Below are 21,304 nucleotides of genomic sequence, written 5' to 3'. Positions count from 1 at the left end.
GTTTCTTGATCAAAATTCTTCAGAGTATAGGGATAGAGGGTATATACCTCAATATCATAAAAGCCATCTATGAAAAACCCACAGTGAATATCATTCTCAATGGGGAAAAACTGAGAGCTTTCCCCCTAAGGTCAGGAACATGGCAGGGATGTCCACTATCACCACTGCTATTCAACACAGTACTAGAAGCCCTAGCCACAGCAATCAGACAACAAAAAGAAATAAAAGGCATCTGAATCGTCAAAGAAGAAGTCAAACTCTCACTCTTTGCAGAGGGTATGATACTTTATGTGGAAAACCCAAAAGACTCCACCCCAAAACTGCTAGAACTCATATAGGAATTCAGTAAAGTGGCAGGATATAAAATCAATGCACAGAAATCAGTGGCATTTCTATACACCAACAACAAGACAGAAGAAAGAGTCGATCCCATTTACAATTGCACCCAAAACCATAAGATACCTAAGAATAAATCTAACCAAAGAGGCAAAGAATCTGTACTCAGAAAACTATAAAATACTCATGAAAGAAATGGAGGAAGACACAAAGAAATGGAAAAACGTTCCATGCTCATGGATTGGAAGAACAAATATTGTGAAGATGTCAATCCTACCTAGAGCAATCTACAGATTTAATGCAATCCCTATCAAAATACCATCCACTTTTTTCAAAGAAATGGAACAAATAATCCTAAAATTTGTATGGAACCAGAAAAGACCCCGAATAGCCAGAGGAATGTTGAAAAAGAAAAGCAAAGCTGGTGGCATCACAATTCCGGACTTCCAGCTCTATTACAAAGCTGTCATCATCAAGACAGTATGGTACTGGCACAAAAACAGACACATAGATCAATGGAACAGAATAGAGAGCCCAGAAATGGACCCTCAACTATATGGTCAACTAATCTTCAACATAGCAGGAAAGAATGTCCAATGGAAAAAAGACAGTCTCTTCAACAAATGGTATTGGGAAAATTGGACAGCCACAGGCAGAAGAATGAAAGTGGACCATTTCCTTACACCACACACAAAAATAGACTCAAAATGGTTGAAAGACCTCAATGTGAGACAGGAGTCCATCAAAATGCTAGAGGAGAACACAGGCAGCAACCTCTTCGACCTCAGCCGCAGTAACTTCTTCCTAGAAACATCGCCAAAGGCAAGGGAAGCAAGGGCAAAAATGAACTATTGGGACTTCATCAAGATAAAAAGCTTTTGCACAGCGGAAGAAACAGTCAACAAAACCAAAAGACAACCGACAGAATGGGAGAAGATATTTGCAAATGACACATCAGACAAAGGGCTAGTATCCAAAATCTATAAAGAACTTATCAAACTCAACACCCAAAGAACAAATGATCCAATCAAGAAATAGGCAAAAGACATGAACAGACATTTTTCCAAAGAAGACATCCAAATGGCCAACAGACACATGAAAAAGTGCTTAACATCGCTGGGCATCAGGGAAATCCAAATCAAAACCTCAATGAGATACCACCTCACACCAGTCAGAATGGCTAAAATTAACAAGTCAGGAAACGACAGGTGTTGGCGAGGATGCGGAGAAAGGGGAACCCTCCTACACTGTTGGTGGGAATGCATGCTGGTGCAGCCACTCTGGAAAACAGTATGGAGGTTCCTCAAGAAGTTGAAAATAGAGCTACCGTACGATCCAGCAATTGCACTACTGGGTATTTACCCCAAAGACACAAATGTAGTGATCCAAAGGGGTACGTGCAGCCCAATGTTTATAGCAGCAATATCCACAATAGCCAAACTATGGAAAAAGCCAAGATGTCCATCGACAGATGAATGGATAAAGAAGAAGTGGTATATATATACAATGGAATATTATGCAGCCATCCAAAAAAACGAAATCTTGCCATTTGCAATGACATGGATGGAGCTGTAGGGTGTTATGCTAAGTGAAATAAGTCAATCACAGAAAGACATGTATCATATGATCTCACTGATATGAGGAATTCTTAATCTCAGGAAACAAACTGAGGGTTGCTGGAGTGGTGGGGGTGGAAGGGATGGGGTGACTGGGTGATAGACATTGGGAGGGTATGTACTATGGTGAGCGCTGTGAATTGTGTAAGACTGTTGAATCACAGATCTGTACCTCTGAAACAAATAATACATTATATGTTAAAAAAAAGAAGAAGAAGAAGAAGATAGCAGGAGGGGAAGAATGAAGGGGGGGAATTGGAGGGGGAGACGAACCATGAGAGACTATGGACTCTGAAAAACAAACAGGGTTCTAGAGGGGAGGGGGGTGGCAGGATGGATTAGCCTGGTGATGGGTATTAAAGAGGGCAGGTACTGAATGGAGCACTGGGTGTTATATGCAAACAATGAATCATGGAACACTATATCAAAAACTAATGATATAAAGTATGGTGATTAACATAAAATCATAAAATAAAATTTAAAACAAAGAAGAGAAAAAAAGTAAGTTATAAGAAAATATTTAATAAAATAGGGAGGTGTTAACTTTATGAAATGTTAAATGAAAGATAAGTGTACTGTATAATCCACTTTTGTTTAAAAGAAGTGTCTCTGTGCATAGAAAAAAGACCAGGAAGCCTTATCCTGAAACGTTAATAGTGTTTGTTATTTCTGAGTGGTGAATTCTCAGATAACTTAAATTTTTTGCTTATTTCTTGTATTTTTGTGTTTAACATGTAAAAAGGAAAAAAAAAAGCAGAGGTTTTAAAAAGTGAAAAAAGAAACTCAAAGTGATAAGTATATGGTTAGAGGTTTCAATGGATAACGAAAGAGCTCACTAGAGTGGCTGTATCCTCAGTCAGGGCTGAGCGAGCAGAGGCTTTTTTGCGAAGAAACTGCCCAGAGGCATCACCTCAACCACATTAAAGATGATGACATGCAAGTACGTGTGCAAATGCTGGTATTCGTTAGGAAATCAGTCCTATTACTTAATGCACCTACACTCTTTATCCAATCCCAAAAGAATGCAGAGTATTTCTAAAACATGTGTAATCGATTTTCACTTTTCTTTGCAGTTCTCCGCCATGCATTTATTTTTTTTTTTTTCTAACAAGTGTTGTTAAAATACTTTCACAATATTGTATAAATACATCTTTCTTTTTTTGGCAGCCACGACTGCGTTAAAGTTTAGCCCTTGACATACTTTGCTTATGTTAATCCAGAGCTCCTAGAAGACAGGACGCTGTTTTACTCATCACCGTGCGCAGTATCAGCAGGCGCTCGGGTAACACCAGCGAAAGGCAGGTAGGTGTGAGCTTCTATTCTCAAGTCTTTTTGTTTTACTAGGACCTTTCTTCTTGGGCAGATACATTAACACATGACTTCATAGTGCAAAATTCCAAACTTATAAAAAGAAAATAGATTTTTAGTTTCCAAGCGGAGAACCAGAGAAATCTGTGAATCATCGATTTCCCTTCTTTGAAACCATTTTTGTACCGTCGTATCAATACATGTAGGCCTGGAAGAGTGAAACTGTCCTCACACCCAGAGCTGGGGAGGTAAAGGGAGCCTCCTCATAGAATTTAACAAATCCCTCAGAAGCAGTAACATGCAGTTTTACCAATTCTTTCTGCATCCAGAGCAGCCGCTATTTTCAAGATACTGTGGTTCATAACGAGCCCATTTCTTACTTCCGGGGGGGCCTAACGGGGCTTAGCTTGAAACGGCACAATTTCCAGTGACTGAAACAGTGTCTGACACCTGGAGTTAAATCTTTGTTGAATTATTAAATAAACAAATGGAAGTGGAAGACGGATGAACAAAAGAAATTTAACATTCTTTTGCATAGTGATGTGAAATACTAGCTTCACTGTGGTTTGAGACTTAAAAATTAAGGGACAATTCAGGAAAAGAAATCTATTCTTTATACACTCAGACCAAACTTAAATACCCACTGAGGACAGGCAGGCGATGCAGTTGAATGGTTAGGTGTCTGGGCATGTGTGGACCTTATGGAGTGGAGGAGAGGCCGGCGTGCTCCATTTCAGTGGGGTGAGGCCAACTCAGTCCCGGCCCTTTGTGGCCCAATGGCACTGCAGGCCCAATTTCGCTAGCTGGAAGTCTAGATTTCTTTATGAAGACTCCAAAAATTTCAAATGTTGGCTCAACATTTAAAAATAGATACATGATGTCCTTGTGTTTTGCGTGCATATCTGGCCAGAGGCACATAGATTTGAAACCTCTCATTTTGACTCTACTGTGTCTGAGAATATGTATCCTTAGGACATGTGTCTGTGTGTCTGTGTGTCTGTGTGTGAATTGTATGTTGTTGCTACAATCATTACCTTGTGGAAACTGAAAAGAGCAAAGAGGTAAGTTACACTCTGGGGGAGGGTTTTTAAGCACTGGGTGAGCTGGTGGAAAAATCCTGGAGGATGTATCTTTAAAGGGACGTGTCAAAAACATTGAGTTATTCCTGAACTTGCAAATATTTTTCTCTGTGATTAGGTCATTTGTGTTTGCTAACTGACACCCATAGCGAAAGGAAGCACCTGCCCTCCCCCACAGGGACTGGGAGATACCAGTACTATTTCCCTTAATGATTACATATCAAAGGATGGCTCCCAGGCCCTCGAGGAAGGCATTCCTGGGTTATAAAACCATCAAGAAGTTTTTAATGAGGTTTTTATCTATCTTAAAGAGAGCAAAGAAAGAATGTACAGTTGGAAGTTTTCTAAAATAAATGCTCCAAGGAAAGGGAGGTCAGGGGCTAGAGTTTAGTCAAGTTGGAGAGAATGTTAAGTCCATCTCAGTCATAGAGTGATGGTAGATGTTGATGTTTAGCAAGCTACACATCAGTAGATCAGAAATAAATGCAACTTCTCGATGTTTCACGCCCAGCTTAGAGCCCTCCCCACCTTTCCCCTACATCCTCCCTACTGCCTAGTGTGCTAGGGAACCATGGTATGCCAATGACCGTGAGCAGCTAAGCTCTATCCATTTAAGGACTTGGAGGAGAAACCCATACTCTGCCTGTATTCCCTCCAGGGGACTCTACCTGCCCACATGTACCAATAGGTGCTTCTAAGGGCACCAGTACCACGTGCTTTCACTGGGTGTGCAACCTTGGGAGCCTTGGTCTCTTCATTTCTAAATGGGCGTAATCAATACACACTATACAGCATTTGGATGAGCAATGAAGCTGATCTGTGTGAAGCACTCAGCATGGTGCCGGGCATATAACACCAACTCAGCAAATGGTAACTATCAATGTTTCAGCCAGTTTCCATCTGTGCTATTATGTTATTTTCACAGAAGGATGATCATACTATGATACTAATAGTAACAGAATACACAGAGAGGTGGAAGAAAAGAAGCTAAAAAAATCATGACTTAAATCTACCAAAATAGAGCAGAAGAAACTACCGGCGAGGCAGCAACTATTTCCAAAGCGCCATGGCCTACCCTCCACAGCTACACCCCAGTTTCTACCCAACTTCCCTTCGTCTTGTTCCCGCAGACTTAAATATTTCCCCATGTAGATCTCAAACCCTCATGTTCTTTAGCCCCACGGCACAATGCAATTCTAAAAATTACAATCTTTGTTGTATTTCCTCTGTTATATTTAGCACTTGTGGCATTTTACCCAATGCTATTTATTTTTTGAAAGCCCCTGGGGGAGCTCATTGACTTTTCAGGAAGTGCTTTGCAAATTCTCCCCCCAGAAGGTTTTTCCTTTGTTTGTATCTTGGTAGCAATTCTAGTTTTCAACATTTGGACTCTGGTATTATAATTGTGCTCAAAGTATCTACACAGAAGTGGTCTGTTTCATCATCCAATGAGCTCGGCCTGTGTGTGGATATGACACTCCAGTGGAAGGAAGCCAAGAGCCTATAGTAGCGATCCTGGGGAAAATTTAAGCAGCTGTGGCTATGTAACTCAAAACCTCTGAAAAGCATGCTGCAGTGCATGCACAGCATTAGTATAACATGAGGGCTGGATGTAGCCCGTCCCCCGGAGCACTTCCTCGCTTGCTGCAGGAAAGAGAAGACTGAAAGACAAACCTGGGTGCAGCCGGAAAGGTCCAAATAGATGAGCTTGTGGCATCCATTCCCTAAATTCAGGTACCGTAAACCTTTGTCTGTGAACTTTCTGCAATAAGCCAAACTAAGGTTCTGTAAGTTCTGGAAGTACCTGAAAAGACAGGGGCGAGAGGAGAGAGGAAGGAAAGGGATTATATTTGAGTCGTTTTCCACATCTTTCTTAAGCCACTATGACAAAGAGAAGTAAAACTATCAATTACTCTTTTCTCTTTGCAGATCTTCAGCAGTTGAACGTAATTATTAATGCTCTACCTGTTATGTGAAGGAGCTTGGAGTAGTATATCAGATAATGCATCATTACATTTTAAATGAAAATATAGATTTGCCTAGATTTTTAAGAAGGCTGATTGAGGGAGAGCTCTGAGGGTGGGGGACGTTTGTGCATTCCTATTGTTTGGACATTAGTTTGTGTTTGAAACCAAAGTTAAAATATTTGCAGTATTGTTGCATTTAAGTTTTATCTTTGGAGCACCAAAACAATGTGCAAAACGTGTAGATGGACAAACCCTCTGTAAACATTTAAATGGTGATTAACTGTTGCATGACAGTGAGGATTTGGGGCAGAAAGGAGGCAAAGTTAAACATAACAAGCTCCCAAAATGGACATGATAAGCAAATGGTTTGAAAAAAAGTTTGAATATGCATGCTTTTGTGTTTCATTATTATGGTTAAAGAAAGACTAACTGATATAGAGAGCTTAAAAATGGGTTAAAAAGAACAGTCTGCAAATGAGTTGAGCAACACATGAAGGGAATAAAAATGACATCGGAGGCTATCAATCTCACTGGAATTCAAACAGATTAAATATGGCATTACCACCGTGACCAAAATGATTGCTTACAGAAGAAAAGGGAGGTAATTAAGATGAGCCTGTACTACCGTGCAAGGGCTTACAGTTTGAGGACATTCTGTGGACAAGTTTCCAAGCCTTCCTAAGCCTGGCATTTTTTTTTAAAAGTGCAATAACTCCCACTATTGCTCACTCTTGTAATGGAATTAACAACATGCTGTTGGGTTGTGATCTGCAACAGTTTAACAGCAAATTGGAAAGCAAAAAGAACGAAAAGTGGGAAGAAGATGCCTTTCTGTCCCTCAAAAGCCCACAAATGACTAGTAAAATTTACTTTCATGCAAATGGGAAATAAGATATACAAGCATGGACAGTTAATCAGATTTATTCCTAAAATTTGAAAAGCACATCTATATGATATATAATGATTCCCATTCCATAGTGACTGATTCGATGCAGACCACACATTCCCCTCCAGCAATGTCCATGAGATTCAACAGAACAAAGAGGGACGCCATCTGGATTCCCCAGTGGCTGTGGGCAGGGCCGTGGAGCAGAAAGCAGCACTAACATCCCAAGGACACGTCCCCTTTCCTGGGGCCCTTGAGTTAACCAAGGGCTATGCCAAAGTTTTGGAAACGCTTTCTCTTCCTCTCCTTCCTCTCCCTGGAGTGTATCCCTGTGATTCAACAGAGCAAAGTACGGTTTTCTTGGGGTGTGTGTGGGAGGTTGTCACTTCTAACAACCCTTTAGCTCTCTAATTTGGAGAAAGGAATAGTAAGGCAGACAGCACAACACAATGGAAAATACACAAGGTTTTGGAATCTGACCAAATTGGATTCAGATTTCAGCCCTGACACTTACTGCAACTTCCCGAACCTCTCACAGATTGTTTCTGCGTCTGTTAAGTGGAGATTATAATATTATCTCTCTCTCTTTTTTTTCTAACCCTGACCAACTGTGTCCAGCTTTCCTGAATCTTAGTTTTCTCATCTGTAACATGGATGTAATTCTATCCACTCTTTCCTCTCAGAGGTATGACAATTACATGAGAACATAGATGTAACAGTATTTTATTAAGGATGATTTTTGATGATTAAAATCAGCAAGTAGAAGCTTTAAAATATATATTCTTGCTACTACTATTTCATATAATGGCATATTAGTTGTTCTTATGAAGTTTGTACTATCTTCTTCCATGGAATGGAATGGATGCTTAGCTGACAAAAGTGGCGTATACAACTGATACCAAGACTTTGGGAGACCTCACGTTACATCTACACCCTCATTTTGATCAAGGTTTAATGCCCTTTTTAATCTATTTTAACTCCAGTGAGACTGATAGCCTCTGATGTAGTTTTTATTCCCCTCATGTGTTGCCCACTCATTTGCAGACTGTTCTTAACCCATTTTTAACCTCTATATCAGTCTGTCTTTAATTATAATAATGTAGCTGTCACTTATAAAATCATGCATGTTCAAATATATTCAAACTAGCCCAAGCCTATTGTTTGATTTTTTTTTAAGTCCTTGTGATCAGTTAACAAATACTCAAAGTAGAGGGGCACCTGGGTGGTTCAGTCGGTTAAGCCTCTGACTCCTGATTTCGACTCAGGTCATGATCTCAGGGTCCTGGGATCGAACCCCACATTGGGCTCTGCGCTCAGTGCGGAGTCAGCTTGCCCCTCTCCCTCCCTCTGCTTGTTCTCTCTCTTTCTCTCAAATAAATAAAGAAAATCTTAAAAACAAAACAAAAAAAACTCCAAATACTTAAAGTAGGAATTGAATGGGGAGTTCTTAACTTTTTTGTGTGTAACATACCTCTAGATCTATGGACCCTTTGTCAGCATAATGTTTTTAATGTGTAAAATAATACTTAAAATTACCAAATACTTAAAATTACAAAAGCAGCTAATTATATTGAAAGATATCATTATCAAAATTTTTAAAAAACCAAATGAGTGGAATAATAATATATGTGCTTCTTTATTAGCATATTAAATAACAAGATCTAGTGGCAGGGCTAATAACTACCGATGATTTTGAAGTAGTGATGAGTGTCAATAATGATACTTTGAGATACTTGTAACAACTATAATAAGAAAATGTTTGAGATTTATATGGTCGAGGAGTCCCAGGAACTGCTAATACTACTGTGATTTTTTTTTTTTTTACCTACATTTCAGTTAGAGCTTAGTGAAAATAGAGATTATTTTTCTCCCATCAAAATTCATGGAACCTCTGAAGTCCATCCCTGGTCTCCTTGGGGGATCCACTGAGCCCAGGTTAAGAACCTCAGGTTTGGCACAAGAAGTTGTTCACTGGACGAAATGACTCCCAGATTGAAAGTCCCTGATGGCCGTCTTCAAAGTGGAACCTCATGGGAACCATCAGTTTGAAAACCCAGCACAGGAGGAATCCTAAGTGGCCCTGTAGACCTTTCTAGGGATTTACAGGGCCGCAGACTTAAAGCTGTTGGGGATGGGAAAATAATCAGTTGACAGTGAAATCACTTGGCAAATTTTATGCAATACTGCAACTTTTTGTTCTGAATTTTGGCAAAGAAATAAGTCCCTTACGTGAGTAAGATCTGGTTCATCATTTTCTCAAGCCAGAGACGACTTGGTATTTCTAATTCTACTTTGAGGCAGTGTTTGCAGCCTGTGTTTATCTTTTCCTCATTATTTGATAACTAAGTGTTTCTAATGGGGGGAGGGGTTCCCTTTGTGACTTATTTTTCTACTGCTATTATAATCTTTAAGAGTCACAGTTCTTATAGAAACTACAGAGATCACTTTTTTTCTTTTGGCTTTTTTCCATTAACGAATTGAAACCTTCTGTGTTAGATCGCCAATACCTGAGGGAATTACTATTGGAAGGAATGTAGAGGTATGTATTTAAACAAAAATTTCTCTGAAAAATCACCAAGACAAGGCCTTAAGTTTCTTTTAAGGTAAGTGTTGGGCTCTTTAGTTTCACAGAGGCAGTTTTGCATAATAGAATTTCTGCTGAAATCCAAATGCAGTGTTTTGACCTCTTATTCATAGGGAAGACCTTGAGGATGTCCCAGCAAGGCAACAGCTTACTCTGTCTGCCCCATTCTGATGGTTACTGGTAAGACTATATAACATGAGAGCACCTATAAATAAGAAGTTTCCGAGCCAGTTGAAGAATCTATATGAAAAATAATTAAACACCATGCCACTGTAACGTATGATGCTCCATTAAGGAGCTTTATTTGCCAAGTGATTTCACTGTCAACTGATTATTTTCCCATCCCCAACAGCTTTAAGTCTGCGGCCCTGTAAATCCCTAGAAAGGTCTACAGGGCCACTTAGGATTCCTCCTGTGCTGGGTTTTCAAACTGATGGTTCCCATGAGGTTCCACTTTGAAGACGGCCATCTAGGGACTTTCAATCTGGGAGTCATTTCGTCCAGTGAACAACTTCTTGTGCCAAACCTGAGGTTCTCCTGCATGCCCAGAGTGTCTCCCACACAATAATTGATCAATACAAGGTGAATAAGTGAATGAATGTTGCTGTTAGGTTTCAGAGAAAGAAGAAATCATTGTAGAATTCTGGTAGATGGTATGACTTGAGGTGTAAAGGCTATGGCTTAGCAGAGAGGAGGAGAGAGGCATTCCAGCTGTAAAGAATGAGAAGCATGCAGCAATCTGGTGACCAGAGTTAAGGGCCTCCCTTGGGAAACCTGGGCAGATAGGTTTGATCAGATAATGTTAAGGACTGTCAGGGAAGAGTCTAGACCCTAAGCTTGTCAAAGACATGACAAGACTATTTTTCCAGGGTGATACTTCTGACAGCATAAGGCAGAACAGATTGAAGGGAAGAGAGACCAAGGGTGAACCATCAGGATGCTATGGCAAATGAAGTGCTGAGAGTGCCACCTAGGTTGTGGAATGAATGGAAAGGGTTTGATTCAGGAAATATTTAAAAGCAAACATGTCCTGGAATGGGCATGAGCCAGGAGCAGCCCTCATTTTCAACTTTAGACAATTGAGCAAGTCCCTAAAGAAATGAGGAAAAATATTCAGATAAAAAGCTGGCAATTCAACGTTGTCGAGAAGGGCAAAGAAATTATATTTTTCTTTTGGCAAATGGTTTCTTTGGAAAGAAAGGCTAAAGGCACTGGAGGGAGAATGACAACAGCACAAACAACATTTCTCCGGTTATTTATAGTTTAAAGAACACGTTTGCATACCCATGCATATTTGAAACAGTGGAAAACAGAGCAAAAATAGAGAGTCATTATGAAATATATTTTTATCATAGATAAGAAAGTCGGTGTACATTTTTTTCATATGATAAAAATCGTCAATATCAAGTGCATTTACCCTGGATGTTCTCTCAATAGCAAGAACTAGAGTTAAAGTCAAGACAAAATTCTCATTTTGGGTCCTATTTTTCTCTCTGTTGCCCATTAAAGGTACAGCTTCGTTTGTACAATAAATGTCCCTAAAAACTATGCATGGTTGTAGTATTATTTTAAATTTCCTAGGAGAAAAGATGATCTAAAAGTATGCTATCCCAAATCATTACTTTGTAAGTTCAGATTTTCACATGGGGATTTAATGGATTTTGTAATATATTCTCTCTCTTTCTACACACACACAAGCATATATGTTCTCTCTCTCTCTCTCTCTATATATATATATACACACACACACATTCATACATGCACATATATTCATACACATACATATCTCAATATGGAATGCCTAAAGAAAAGTACTGAGTGATATTCTATATTGGAGGACTAGAGAACTTTCTAGAACTCCTGAGAGGGTCGGGGCCCTCCACGGTGGTGTCACTGGAGCTGGCTTACACCAGCCCATGAGAGCCAACTATTAGCATTTCTTCCCAACTCCACATTCGATACATCATGTTGGTAGCTTGAAATTGATCATGGTGGTAGTTTTCACACCACAGAAATCAGAACATCCCCTTAGCCTCTACCCAAACTAGTTATTAAACATTTACTGCAACACAGCTATCCTTGGAACACACTTTGAGAACTACTGATATAGAGAATGTAGTATGCTGAGGAAATATATACAGAGATAAAAATGACAAGAGAGATGACAGCTTTGAAAGACAGCAATAAAAATTCAACCTATAAATAAAAGAAGATTCTTTTTTTTTTTTTTAAAGATTTTATTTATTTATTTGACAGAGAGAGACATAGCGAGAGAGGGAACACAAGCAGGAGGAGTAGGAGAGGGAGAAGCAGGCTTCCCCGCGGAGCAGGGAGCCCGATGTGGGGCTCGATCCCAGGGTCCTGGGATCACGACCTGAGCCGAAGGCAGACGCTTAATGACTGAGCCACCCAGGCGCCCCTAAAAGAAGATTCTTAAGATAAAACCTGAACAAATAGAATAAAGGCATTAAAAAAGAAAAATAGCTTCCTTGGCTGAGAAAAGATCTAAGTTTTAATGTTCGAAGATTTACTATGTTCCAGGAAAAGTTAATTGAAAGAATACAATTAAGTTTGGAAAATGTTTTTAATTTCTCAGGAAAAAGGAAATTCTTGCAAGCATATTGGCAGAAAAAATAAGTTACCAACAAAGGAACAAAAAAATCAAGCTGGCTTTACACTTCTCTTTAACATGAAATATCAAAGATTATGGGGCAGTATTTGTAGGATTTTAAGAGTAAAGTATGGGACATAATCCAAGAACCATATGCCAAGAGGAGATGTTCACCCTCCAAGACAAAAGAAAGTAATTTTCAGAAAGCAATGGCCGTTTATTCTTCGGATAAAGACTTTTTAAAACTATATTTCCAGTCATCATGGGATGAATAAAAATGAGAATTAAAGAATAAGGAAATTGTGGAACAAATGGACCATCAATGAATGACAAAACTAGAGTTAGGACTACATAATTATAAATATCATCACAAACATGAAAGTCAATATTAAAAGGAAAGTTAAATGATTAATAAAACTCATGATTTATATGTGTTTATGTACAAAGGGTAGAAGTAGAGAAGCAACAAGTTCAGGGGAGAATGAAAGTGTATTAGATATCTGGTCTAACATGGGGAGAGGGGCCAAAGTCATGGTTCCATCACGACTTTGATAACTGGAGAAATACATATTAAAAGGATGTTTTTAAAAAAACCATACAGGGGCGCCTGGGTGGCTCGGTCGGTTAAGCGTCTGCCTTCAGCTCAGGTCATGATCCCTGGGTCCTGGGATCGAGCCCCAAGTCAGTCTGCCCCCCGCTCATTCTCTCTCTCTCTCCAAGAAATAAATAAAATCTTAAAAAAAAAAAATACAAATAGCCATTGGTTAGAATACAGAACAGAATGTGCACATACCTCTGAAATACCTTGAGACAATAACAATCAACAACATAGTGTATATAGCAGAAGGTGAAAACAGTGAGTACAGTACAGTAACAGAAAAATCAAAAACATAAAGCAAGATGATAAAAATAAGACCATATACTCCATTTTGAAAGGAAATATTAATCTTCTAAACTATCCTCTTAAAAAGGCAGAATTAAAAATTTTAAGATAGAAGTTAGCTATGTGCTTCATATAAAAGGCAAATCTAAAATACACCAACATAAAGATTAAAAATGCAAGGATACAGGGGCACCTGGGTGGCTCAGTCAGTTAAGTGGCCAACTCATGATTTCAACTCAGATCATGATCTCAGGGTCGTGGGATCCCACTCAGCACAGAGTCTTCTTGAGATCCTCTCTCTCCCTCTGCCTCTCCCCCCGCTCACATGCTCTCTCTCTCTAAATAAATACATAAAATCTTTTAAAAAATAAAAATACAGGGACACATAAAATTATTCCACAAGATCACAAGCAAAAGGAAACAAAGGTGACTATATTAATAGCAGATAAAGAGTTTGAGGCAAAGAAACATCAACCACGATAAAGAATATAATCTTATGTGAATAAATGCTATAATCTATAATGAAACATACTACTTATTAATCTTTATATGTAAAATAAAAATATCAAAATAAACTAAAGAAGCGTGATTATAAAAGGCAACCAATATCACTATTATACTATGAAATATCAAGAATTGATATACATATATACACATACACGTAGAAATTTTTTTCTCTAAAAGAAACTCTCTTGTTTTAAACATTCATGGATGATTTACTAGAATTAATTATATACACTAGTCCACCACAAAATCTCAATAAATTCCAAAAGGTAGAAATAATTCAGTCCACATTTCTTGACCACAGTGTACAAAATTAGAAATTAAAACCAGAAGTTTAATCAAAGAAACTTCAACTACTTGGAATCAAAAATTCTCTTCTAAATAATTATTGGGTCAACGAGAAAATCAAATATACAACAGTTTGTTTAGAAAATGAGAACAAGGTGCCTGGGTGGCTCAGTTGGTTAAGCGACTGCCTTCGGCTCAGGTCATGATCCCGGAGTCCCGGCGGGCTCCCTGCTCGGCAGGGAGTCTGCTTCTCCCTCTAACCCTTCCCCCTCTTGTGCTCTCTCTCTCTCTCTCTCAAATAAATAAATAAAATCTTTAAAAAAAAAAAAGAAAATGAGAACAATACTTATCGAATCTTAGAAACTTTGCCTAAATTCTTATTTAGAGGTCATTTCATATTAAATCTTACAAATGAAAGAAATCAACTAAATCTTACAAATTAAAACCTTAAAAGATATTTGTACTGTACCCAAGTCCAAAAATGACCATTTAGAAAATATAATGAGAAATTAAAATCAGAAAGGATAGCATTCATAGTGACAATTGAAGAGATACCACAAAGATTAGCCATATGCATAAAACAAAATTTTGAGACATTTAATAAAACATTTGAAAAAAATTTAGAATTAGACTATGTCCCTGATAAGGAGACTAAAATTATAAAAATATAAATTAGTTCTTAAATTATTTTATCTTTAATTATTGGCGTACTGGTAAATATCTAAGAACTGGCACTTTAAAAACATATATGCATATAAATGTGTATATGTTTACTATAAATTTGTACAGCTTACTATTTTACATTTACTATCTTAGAGATAGGAAATATGTATAACACACAACTTATAAATAATAATAAAATACACAATATTCTTTATTGTAAAGTCGATATAGTCAATAGATTCTCACACAATGCTCTCATGGACTTTTGCCAAACTTATAAATGCAGCTAGTAATTTTGTCTTCTTTGTGTTCAAAGGAAAAATAAAATTCTGTGACTTTGATGTATTTCTTGTTTTCACCAAAAAATAAAAACAAAGTTCAAAAATATTGAGGAATGGGTATAGTTTCAATCTGAATATTTTCATTTACATTCATGAGTAAGACAAAAGTGAAACAACAGAGATGTATTTGCAGACTTCACTCGTCCATCAGTGACATGAGTGACTTCTTTGCTGAATCAGGTAATAGTTTCCAAGTCCTGAAAGAATATTTCCTCAATCTTTTATGGTATTTGCAATGTTGCAGCTATAAACATGATGCACTTTAAAAAAAAAAAGATTTTATTTATCTGAGAGGAGAGAGAGCATGAGTGGAGGGAGGGGCAGAGGGAGAAGGAGATGCAGACTCCCCACTGAGTAGGGAGACCCAGGGATGCAGGCTTGATCCCAGGACTCTGGGATCATGACGTGAGCTGAAGGCAGAATTTGAATATTCTGTCAACGTTTGGTGATGCCTTGTATTCTTCTGTCCCTTCTCTTCCAAAGAAGCACTAGCTGAGGAAAAGCAACATTTGTGTTCAGGTTTGTCAAGAGTCCATAGATCAAAAAACAACAAGTACCAGGTTTCCTGGAGGTGATGGAGGTACCAGCAGGTGACCAGAGCATGGCAAGAGGGCATGTGGCCTGCAGTGCTCAAGGTCCAAGGAGGGAAGACACTGGTGTTCCATTGTTGAGAAGTCCAGACATGGGACTAGAATTTAGGAGCCAGGCTCCATTGCCCAGGAAGGGGGACCAGAAAGAGGCAGAGCCTAACTCAAGCTGCTGGGCACTTTGCTCCAAGAGTGACACAAAAACGCTGGCCAAGCAGAGGACCCGTTATTTAAGTTGGACGCTCCCCACCCCCCCACATCCCCCCGGGGAGGGAGAGAATAGGCACCAGCTTGGGGATGTGAAAGCAGCAGTGCAGTTACCACCATCGTGGTGCCACACTGGGGGAGGGGGTGTTGGCAGAAGGGGAATGCTGGAGCGAGCCAGAGCCTCGAGGGGCAGAACTCTTTCCAGGGTAATACAGATACCACAAGCCTTACCTGGGCAGGATTCGCATCGTCCTATTGGTGATGGTGGTGTTGGATAGATTGAGGTACAGGACTCCAGGACAGCCCTCGGAGATGTATCTCATTGATTCATCCTGCATGAAAACAGAGGGGAGAATTAGCAAAGTCTAGCAGGTTTTGTGATTTCCCCATTATCTCTCTCTGAAAAAGTATATGCAAGCCTTGGTCTCTTCATATTCTTGGTTATTAGTTGTAAATCAAATTAAACAGGAGGTGATGGTTTTGTTTGAAGCTTCACTACTCTCTCCCCTGCCCTTTCTTTGGAAATAAAATCCCATTCCATCACAGTGACACTTTGTTAAAATTTGAACCCTTGCAAGTTCAACGCTGACAGGAAATTTGAGCTCAAGTGTCAAAGTGTCAACCACTCCTGACTCTTCAGATGCATGAAAGTGATTAAAACCTGATCTCTTTTTAAACTTGCTAAAATCATTCTGAAAGACAGGAAGAGTAAAAGTGAGTCCATATTTACACATATATATTTATGGAAGTGTGTGTGTGTGTGTAATTAAGTTTCTGTGGTCCTATAGTGAATATATTAAAACAGCTAAACAGAGTCTCACCAAATTTACTTGAAATGGTCTGAAGCAAAAGAAAAAAAAAAGGTACATACATTTTGAACATGAAGTTCAGTGTTGAGGGTGTTGTGGGTGAATCTCCAAGATTCAAGCAGCCCTCCCCCAGAGCTGACACTGAGGTACAAGAAAACAGAGCGACTGTGACATGAGAGAGACAGGAAAACAAATAGTCATTTCAAGCCTGAGCCCCAAACTGACATTTACAAGACCAAATGAATTGCAAGCTTTGATTGTGGTGGAGCTGCTTCTTATATGGGTAACTGCTTGTAAAATGCTCTAGTATGAGTAAGTAGCAGCAGGTTTTTATTTATTTAATGGTGGTGGATGAGTCTCCCCAGGAACACCGACAAGGTCAGCTAGTTTTAAATATTTGTGGCACATCGGTCCTAGAAAGAATAGGCCATTGCTGGAAGAAGTAAATTGTCCCTTGCCTAGGGAATATGGTTTGGGAAAGAATTCTGCATGTTCAATATGGCCACCTCCAACACCACTAAGGATGGCAAAGGTTTATTTTCAGTAGGATCATTAATGTTTAGCATTCTATTCCTAGCTATTTCTCGGAGTCATGGATAATACAATAACAAATTCCTGCAGTTCTGCTATAGGAAATGCTCTATGTGCTGACGCTGCATGAGTGCAAGTGCAGGGATTCAATAAGCACTGTATTCTTGCCACTGCATTCAAGCTGCCAGCAATTTTTCTACATATTCCACCACTAAAATGCAAGATTTAGTATACGTGGATAGAGTGTAAAAAAAAAAAAAAAAAAAAAAATATATATATATATATGGTACAACTTTCCCAGAAGGAATGAAGAGTCATAATAAATGGCATTGTAATTTAATATAAATGAAATCCAACTTCAAAAATGTTTCATGGTGCCAACCAAATATCAAAGTGATTATGCACCTATTGAATGACTGGCCAAAATGCAAGTGAGATGGGGCAAGGAAAGGATAGGAAGCTGGCTAATACACCCTTGGGGAGGTAGCCACAGAGAAGATGAAAATGTGGGGCCAGGAAGAGGAAGATGAAGTATGTTTTATGTACCAAAGAGGAAGCTCATTTTTCCTTTAAGATAAGGAAGCAAACCATTCACTGCATTTTCCTGTCTGGAGGAGCTTGGACATCCACGAAACTTCAGACGAATCCCATTCTCAGCATTTAAAGGAGCTCAAGGTTCAGCCCCCAAATGCGTGAGCACATAAATGCAAACACTGTTTGAGTATCTTCATTGCAAAATGGTTTCTGAATTGGTCCACAATGCACCCAAATCTTTCCGAATGTAATATATTCATAAGGCAAGCTTCTTAGAAACAAAGCTTTTTGAATGAATGTTACTCAACTCGTTAAATGTAAACCTGTCTCCCAGTCTATGCTTCAAAGGGAAAAACAATAGTAAAGTGTGGCTGGATAAAATTATCAGTCCTGTTTAGTATTAGACTCCAAAATTGGAAAAGACTTTGATGTTCACAAATTCAATGCAGATGGCATTTGTTTCCTGTTAGAGAGGCAAATTTAAAGACTGTGATCTGTTATTCAAGTGTAGAACTGAAGCTCCCTGAGGGCAGGAACTGAAACTTGATTCATTTTCAATTCCCTCTAACACTTATATTTTATAGCATATGAATTCCCTATATATCTTTTTATATAAAGATAAATATATCTTTAATGTAGTAGGTACTAAAAATATCCACAGAATGAAACAGAAGTTTGAAAGAAAGAACTAGAATGACGACTCTGGGACGTGTGGATGTCATGCTGGAGTTGCTGCTTAATGAAGAGCATGACAAAATCAGGCTCTTCTGTTTTCACCCTACTTCTCTTACTGTTTCTTCTTTTCTTTATTTAAGATTTTATTTATTTATTTGAGAGAGAGAGAGAGAGATAGCAAGAGAGAGCAGGATCAGGGAGGAGAGGGAGAAGCAGACTCCCCAGTGAGCGGGGAACCTGATACAAGACGTGATCCTAGGACCCCGGGATCGTGACCTGAGCCAAAGGCCGATGCTTAAGCAACTGAGCCACCCAGGCGCCCCCTCTTACTGTTTTTTCTTAAGATTCTTTGCTATTTTTTCTCCTCTACCTACTTTTAAAAGTCAGCAATCTCCAAGGTTCAATCCTAAGTTCTCTTCTCATACCTACTTTCTCTCTCTAGATTGATCATATTCACTTTTGTAATGTAATTAAGAATACAAAAATGTCAACCCAAGATGGAATCTCAAGTTCTATGCCCTGCTCTCCATTACCTACTCGGTATCTCCATACAATTTCATTTCTTCTTAATGTTGTAGACTATTTACTATGCCAATATCTGTGCTGTGTGCTAGGACTACCACAGAAAATAAGACACAGCTCCTGCCCTTTGGGCCTCTTGGGCTAGTGGAGGAGGCAGAAATGCTGTGATGAGGGCTACTTGTTATAGGGACCCAGAGGAGCAGCAACAAACCCAGCCCTGGGGGACAGGGATGTCTTGGTAAAGGAGGTGGTACCTAAAGTAAGCCTTAAAGCCTGACAAAAAGGAAAGCAACACCTGAGGACAAAGCAAAAGAGCACTCCATGCAAAGAGCACAGCCCAAGCAGAAGCAAAACAAACAAGGAGCAGCTTGGCTCATGCAGCAAAGAAAGTGTAGCAGCGTATGGTTGCTGAAACTTAATGTGTGTGCAGGAATTGGAGCAAGATGAGGCTGGGAAAGGAGGCAGAGGCAAGACCACCGAGGGTCTCCCAAGGCATAGTAATGTTAAAGAGCTTTGACTTTATCGAATAATGTAGATGACACACGAATGTGTGTATAAATGATGGAAAATGGCAGTGAAATGATCAGATCTGCCTCTTAGAAAGTGTACGTGCTCACAGGGGAAGACAGATCGGAAGTAAAAGAAAAGCCTGACCAGGGTAAAAAAAAAACCTGACAGGGACCAGGAAGGAGCTGCCCAGGGTAATATGTTCATTTCCGTCCCCATTGGCACACAACTGATAGCCATGAAGACCACTAAAATGAGCCTATTGTCTTTACTAGGACCCAATTTTTTTCTGTCTCATACACACATGGCCCTAAATCTAAATATAGTTCATTTTTGTGTAATTGTTGAATAGTTTCCACTTTCCAGAGACTCCAACCTTGGGCATATAGCTACAGGATTAATAATAGCATTATACAAATGGGATAAATCTTCTTGCCAGTGTTTAACATAGTTTGCCTTTTTACACATTTGATCCTAAATCAGCACACAGGCATGTATTTTGGCAAAATCTCTGTGTATTGGCACTGCAATATAGCAAGTCTGAATCTATATAAATAAGAGTAAAATTTTTAAAGCTTCATATACTCACTGTGAGTGTTGGGCAGTCAGAGACATTCAGCTCTTGCAGATTTCTACAGAGGCCTAAACCGAACAAGTTAAACATCACTAAACAACATAGCACAAATGTTTAAACTTAAAATTTTCCTTCCTATGTTCAATGCAGTGTATTCATTAGAAAACAAACAAAACCCTTGGCAAGTAATTTGTTCTAAGTATATGGTTCCTTTTCCCAGCAACCAATTTCTTCTGGCTTTAAAATTAAAATATATACACATGTTTATTATCATTTGAGGACCACAGAAGAAAGGGGAAAAAAGGAAAATACTACTTTGGAAAACAGTATATACTTAGAGCTTTTAGCTGGGAAGAAAACCAGCCTGCTTTTTTCGTGGCATGACTTTTTTGGGTTTTGTTTTATTATTTTATTGTAAAAATTTTCAAACACAGAAAAGTTGGAAGACTTGAAGAATGGTATACCCGCTACCTAGATTCTATTTATATTCCACTGTATTTGCATCTATACATCCATCTTTCTATCCTTCAATCCATCTTATTTTTTATGCATTTTAAAGTAAGTTACAGACATCAGCACATGTTCCCCTCATACATCAGTATGGATATTAGAAATAATTTGGCATGCATAATAATTAACAAAATATTTATCTTTTTTTTAAAGATCTTATTTATTTATTTGACAGAGAAAGAGACAGCGAGAGAGGGAACACAAGCAGGGGGAGTGGGAGAGGGAGAAGCAGGCTTCCCACAGAGCAGGGAGCCAATGCAGGGCTGGACCCCAGGACCCCGGGATCATGACCTGAGCCGAAGGCAGACACTTAACGACTGAGCCACCCAGGCGCCCCTATGATTTGTTTAAATGAGATTTACATACAGTTTACAATGAATTGCAGACAGAGAAGTGGAGGATCGGAATGGCCAAGTGCCTGACTAACTCTGGGACTAGAGGAAACTGCACAGCTGATGGTCTCGCAGGGAAGATTACACATGTACACAAAGATCTGGATAGCAGAGCGTTACCCAGTCCGCACTCCGGGTCTATACCGACAGGAAGTAAAACTCCAAGTCTGAGACAGAAAAGAAGTATCTAGGGGAGAGGACACAAAACAGTAAAGGGGAGGAATGCGTGAGGCAAAGAGGGGGAAGTCATTCGAGGTGGGGGAGACCCCCATCAAGCAGGAAGACTCCAGGCAAGGGGGTGATCCTGGCATTCACACTGCTACAATGAATAGAAAACACATCTGCTGCTCATAACCACTTAGCCCCCCAATAATAACAACAGAAATGTTA

At 39.1% G+C, this 21,304-nt stretch overlaps 2 protein-coding genes across 3 annotated transcripts in view; one reads left to right on the top strand and one right to left on the bottom strand.

Annotated features, from left to right (window-relative positions):
* Positions 1-21,304, bottom strand: part of FBXL13 (F-box and leucine rich repeat protein 13) — a 226,959-nt gene that overhangs the window by 93,096 nt on the left and 112,559 nt on the right. The window contains exons 10-12 of the mRNA XM_036067480.2: positions 20,028-20,080; positions 16,092-16,192; positions 6,014-6,143 (exon numbers count right to left, since the gene is read on the bottom strand). Coding sequence (XP_035923373.2) covers positions 6,014-6,143; positions 16,092-16,192; positions 20,028-20,080 — 284 coding nt within the window. The remainder of the gene's footprint in view (positions 1-6,013; positions 6,144-16,091; positions 16,193-20,027; positions 20,081-21,304) is intronic.
* Positions 3,210-21,304, top strand: part of LRRC17 (leucine rich repeat containing 17) — a 34,110-nt gene continuing 16,015 nt past the window's right edge. The window contains exon 1 of one of the 2 annotated variants that reach the window (XM_078060047.1): positions 3,210-3,254. The gene's annotated coding sequence lies outside the window, so the exon portion shown is untranslated. Of the gene's footprint in view, positions 3,255-5,295; positions 6,074-21,304 lie in introns of those variants that run through there. The other variant, XM_036067476.2, reaches the window with a different exon arrangement.

The sequence above is a fragment of the Halichoerus grypus genome, chromosome 12, assembly GCF_964656455.1.
Source record: "Halichoerus grypus chromosome 12, mHalGry1.hap1.1, whole genome shotgun sequence".
NCBI lineage: Eukaryota > Metazoa > Chordata > Mammalia > Carnivora > Phocidae > Halichoerus > Halichoerus grypus.
The sequence above is the reverse complement of the archived record's forward strand: the minus strand, read 5'-3'. Positions and strand labels throughout refer to the sequence as shown.